Below are 4208 nucleotides of genomic sequence, written 5' to 3'. Positions count from 1 at the left end.
AACTAGGGAATTATTTAAATGGTGCCAAGACTCAAGTGTGTCATTGCTGTGGTCCCCAATTTCTGCTTTTCATAGATCAGAAAAGGAAAGAAACTAAAGTGGTTGTTAAGCCCCAGATTGAAGGAAATTAATAGGTTGCACAAGCTTTATCTTAATAAATATTTTATTCCCCTCCCTCACACCATGTAGGCCAAGTTTGAATTTCATCATGGTGACTATGAAAAACAGTTTCTGCATGTTCTGAGCCGAAAGGACAAGACTGGAATTGTTGTCAACAACCCTAACCAGTCAGTGTTTCTCTTCATTGACAGACAGCACTTGCAGGTAAGCTTCTTTTGTCCTCATCTTAACAAGTGTGTTTTAATCATAAAAAGCTTTTTCTACTTGGGAACATCAGTAATTTTGTTGGAAAATACTCAAGTAGAAAAATGGATCATGCATTTATGATTGCGTTTTGGCAGTTTCAGAGGAAAGTTACGCTATAAATAGGATTCATACATGCAAAAGCTAACTATGGGCCACAGATGCATTCACATAGAATTAATGTTTTTGTATTAAAAATTAAATAAGTTCTAAAATAGACCTAGAAGCATTCTGGAAAAATTAAAACATTGTTTTGATTTGGGTGATAATATAGAAATTATTCAAGTGAAGAATGAACAGAATAGCAAAAACATTTTATTCATTAGAGGTTGCAGACTAATTTTAAGTTCAGGCTGTTTACATGTATGAAACAGTGAATTTTAAACGTCTGTGGGGTCTGCCTGTTAGTCCTGAGTTAACTTTTAGGTTTAATAGCTTTTCTTTGGGTTTTCTTTGCCTCTAGACTCCAAAAAACAAAGCTACAATCTTCAAGTTATGCAGCATCTGCCTGTACCTGCCACAGGAGCAGCTCACTCACTGGACGGTTGGTACCATAGAGGATCACCTCTGTCCTTACATGCCAGAGTAAGATACTGGCCAGCAAAATGGGGAAGATCACAGAGTGCAGCAGTGGATTTTCACTTTCCTCACCACTTTATTCTTTCAGAATTTAGAAGAAAATGGACTCATGTTCAGAACACTATACATTGTGAAACTTGATCATCCTGGATTTTTTTAATCATTTGTATCTCAGAACTTCGCAATTTTTTTTTTAGATGTTTTCTGCATGGACCTTGTGAAAGAAAGGATGCTCTGCACACTTCTGCACTGCATCAGCATCTTGCTAAAATGTGAAATGAAGGGACTCTACATTGAAACAAATGTATCCGAAAGCACAAGGTGATCATTTGTGGTGGTGTTCCCATTTGTGCTGGTCATGCCCCCTAACATCTATAATGTTAACCATCAGTATTTGGAGGGTGAGAAGTGAATGTAACGGGTATAAAAGCCTTATAGCTTTGCTATTAATGATTGTATCGAAGAGCACTATCACTCGTTTTAATGAACGAAAAAGTGGCTATTACAGTAGGACGTAAATGTGGGAAAGAAATCTTTCTTTAAAAAAAATGCATCTCATTTAATGTGTAGGCATTTTTTGCCTCTTTTATTTTGCTTGGCCATGTCTAAGTTTACTGGCACTTTTGTTTTGAATCTCTTTCCCCAAGTTGCTGTATAACTGTATGAAGGTATTCTTTTGAGTTGGATGCGTTTATACAGATGAGGCAGACCTGGAGTCTGAAGTTGCTAAAGCAGCTCAAAAAAAGGTAAAATAATAGCTGCAGAAACAATGTTGGTAGAGGATTATTTTTTTCTTGAGAGTTGAGACTTGTAAACTTGCAGGTGAACTGTGCAGGAAATACTGGTTTCTAAAACATTTCTTATGGAAAACCCATTGAGGTTTTTTTTTCCTTTTGAAATAGACATTATAAACCAATGTAAAATAGTGTTTGGAGTGTCAAAAGTTGGTTCTGGCAGGACATTTTAAGATTGTGCAATTATAAAAGGAAGACTACTGTATAGTTTTGATGACAAAGAAGGCTCTGCTTAAGGGTTGAGTACTTTACTGGAATAAAACTGCATAAGCCTGCTCCCTTTGGATAAAACTAGTGCTTACCTGTTTAAAACTTGTATTTAGCTTTTGTTTGGAATTGGAAAAAAATTGGAATTTAAATAAATTAGGTAAAAGATGACTGGTTTTATTTATGAAAATCCTATGAATTGAATTTCAGTAGTGTCTTACATCTTAAGTGTCCCCCATTGCAAACACTGAAAATGTACAGAATGTAAATGTTTACGAAGATTAGCAAAGATTAGTGGCAAAGGTGTTCTATGTGGGTTCTATGTTTTGAAAGTACCTGCCAGAAATAATGGAATTACTGGCATACTGTTGTATTGGTACATGAGTATTTTTACTTCCTCAGTTATAAGTTCCTACAAGTTAATCTGAAGCACCCTAGAAGAACACCACATGGAAGCTCCAACTTCACTTTCATAGATGCCATAAATTACAAAGAAATATCTTGAAAATGCTGCTCTACAGAATGCTAAGACTTTCTAAAATATTTAGTAACCACCACACCTCCTAAAATCACTGAAAATTTCCCAACTTTAAGTGCTTCTTCTTTGAATGACGTGTAAGATATAATACCAAGGGTCCACACGAAGCTTGAGATAGGAAACAAATTCCAGGCTCCTGAAACTTGAACATTCAAGACCCTACAAAACCTAAATGCCACCCTTTGTTCTTAATTTGTCATTTTGGACATCATCTCACAGCAATGAGAATAGGGCCGTAGTTACCTTGGTTAGGAAAGCAAATGATATAGTTCTTGCATTAGGAATTTTGTTTTTTTTCATTCTGATTTCTCTTAGAAGAAACCTCAAGATGTGTGCCCGCATGGCTGTGTACAGTGTTTTTCGACTGTCAGCAGTGATATGATCCTTAAGTTTAATTTTCTGTATTACAGGAAACAACCCATTCAGTTTAATCACTTTAGTTTTGTATGGGATGCGTAAGACAGGCTGCTCGTTTGTTTCTTGTGACAGTGATCCCAGAGTTCAATAATACCATGCTTTCTTGGGAGAACACAGTTGGAATTAGATGAAACAGAAAATTGGAATACTAATTTTGCTAAATGTCCATTCTACCCAGCTAACAAACATGCTTTTGCTGTGCTATCAGATTGAGTTGATAGCCATCTGTATTGTCTAAGTAGTGGGGGAGAAAAGGTAAAGGGGACCAACGGGCTTCAGAGCATGAGAATCTTGGGGAGTGTGAGTTTGTTCTTGTGTTGTCAGCTTTGAAGTGTCTCTCCCCTTAAACAGAATGGCTTTCAAGGGAAGAGATTAAACTCTTGTTCCCCTCTTCCTCAGTGGAGCTTTCAGTTTGGTCTTAGAATATTCTTCTGATAAGTTACTTCAGCAGAATGCCGTTCAGAAGTGAATGGAAGCAGTTCATAATATCTAGCTTTTGGTTTCAGGCCCTCTTTATATCAGCTTAGTGGCTTTCTGGTAGGCTTTCTTCAAAGTGTAGGTTTTATCTCAAAACTAATGTTTCCAAAGCACAGGTTGTCATGGTGTGCACCTAATTTGGTGTTCAGTGGAGCTGTTTGTAAATATAGAAAGGGCTCTTGTATAAGAAGAATAGTTACTACCTGCTGTCAACTGCTTGTGTGGCTACTTTGGATATGCTAATACCAATAATTGAAATACACTCAATATTGCACCTGAATATGGAGTTTTAAGAGGCTGTTTTCTTGAGGATTTGTCCTGAGAACTTGGTAAGTGCCAGTGGGGCACGGATAAATTAAGTAGATAGAAGCCCGTTAGATTTCTTGCATCTCAATGAATTGTCTCGTGAAGGGAAGCTTGTGTCAGGTGCTTCCTGCATGATGAGGAGAAGCTTCTTAAATGTCATAGTCGGTAAATGTTTCTCACTTTTCAAGCTTCTTCAGCTGCTCAAGAGTTGCCAAAATATGGTAAGGCAGAACTGCTGTCAAAGCATTGCCAAAATGTAATAGGCCTGTAACTAGTTTGCAGTCGATGCCCATTGTCACGTCTGTCTCAAACAAAACAAATTCTTTCTCAAAAACTATTTTGTTACACTAAAATTGATCTGTTAAGTGATAGATCAGATAGTAGAAATACATTGAGATTATTCAGCCTTTCTCTTTAAATTTTTTTTTTTCATCACAAAACGTTAAGCCTATTAGAAACAAAACTGGTGGGGTGGAAAAATGGTAATTTTACAAATTTTAATATTTTAGGTGCTTAAAAAATTGACA

General features: G+C 36.6%; 1 protein-coding gene across 1 annotated transcript in view; it reads left to right on the top strand.

The window, feature by feature from the left end:
- CUNH6orf62 (chromosome unknown C6orf62 homolog) overlaps positions 1-2114 on the top strand; it is a 6828-nt gene extending 4714 nt beyond the window's left edge. Inside the window, exons 4-5 of the mRNA XM_027678764.1 lie at positions 190-324; positions 827-2114. Of these exons, the coding sequence (XP_027534565.1) occupies positions 190-324; positions 827-952 (261 nt within the window). The 3' untranslated portion in view covers positions 953-2114. The remainder of the gene's footprint in view (positions 1-189; positions 325-826) is intronic.
- The last annotated feature ends 2094 nt before the right edge of the window (positions 2115-4208 follow it).

Source organism: Neopelma chrysocephalum, unplaced genomic scaffold (genome assembly GCF_003984885.1).
Source record: "Neopelma chrysocephalum unplaced genomic scaffold, ASM398488v2 Primary Assembly neopelma1_22b, whole genome shotgun sequence".
NCBI classification, from domain to species: Eukaryota; Metazoa; Chordata; class Aves; order Passeriformes; family Pipridae; genus Neopelma; species Neopelma chrysocephalum.
The sequence above is the reverse complement of the archived record's forward strand: the minus strand, read 5'-3'. Positions and strand labels throughout refer to the sequence as shown.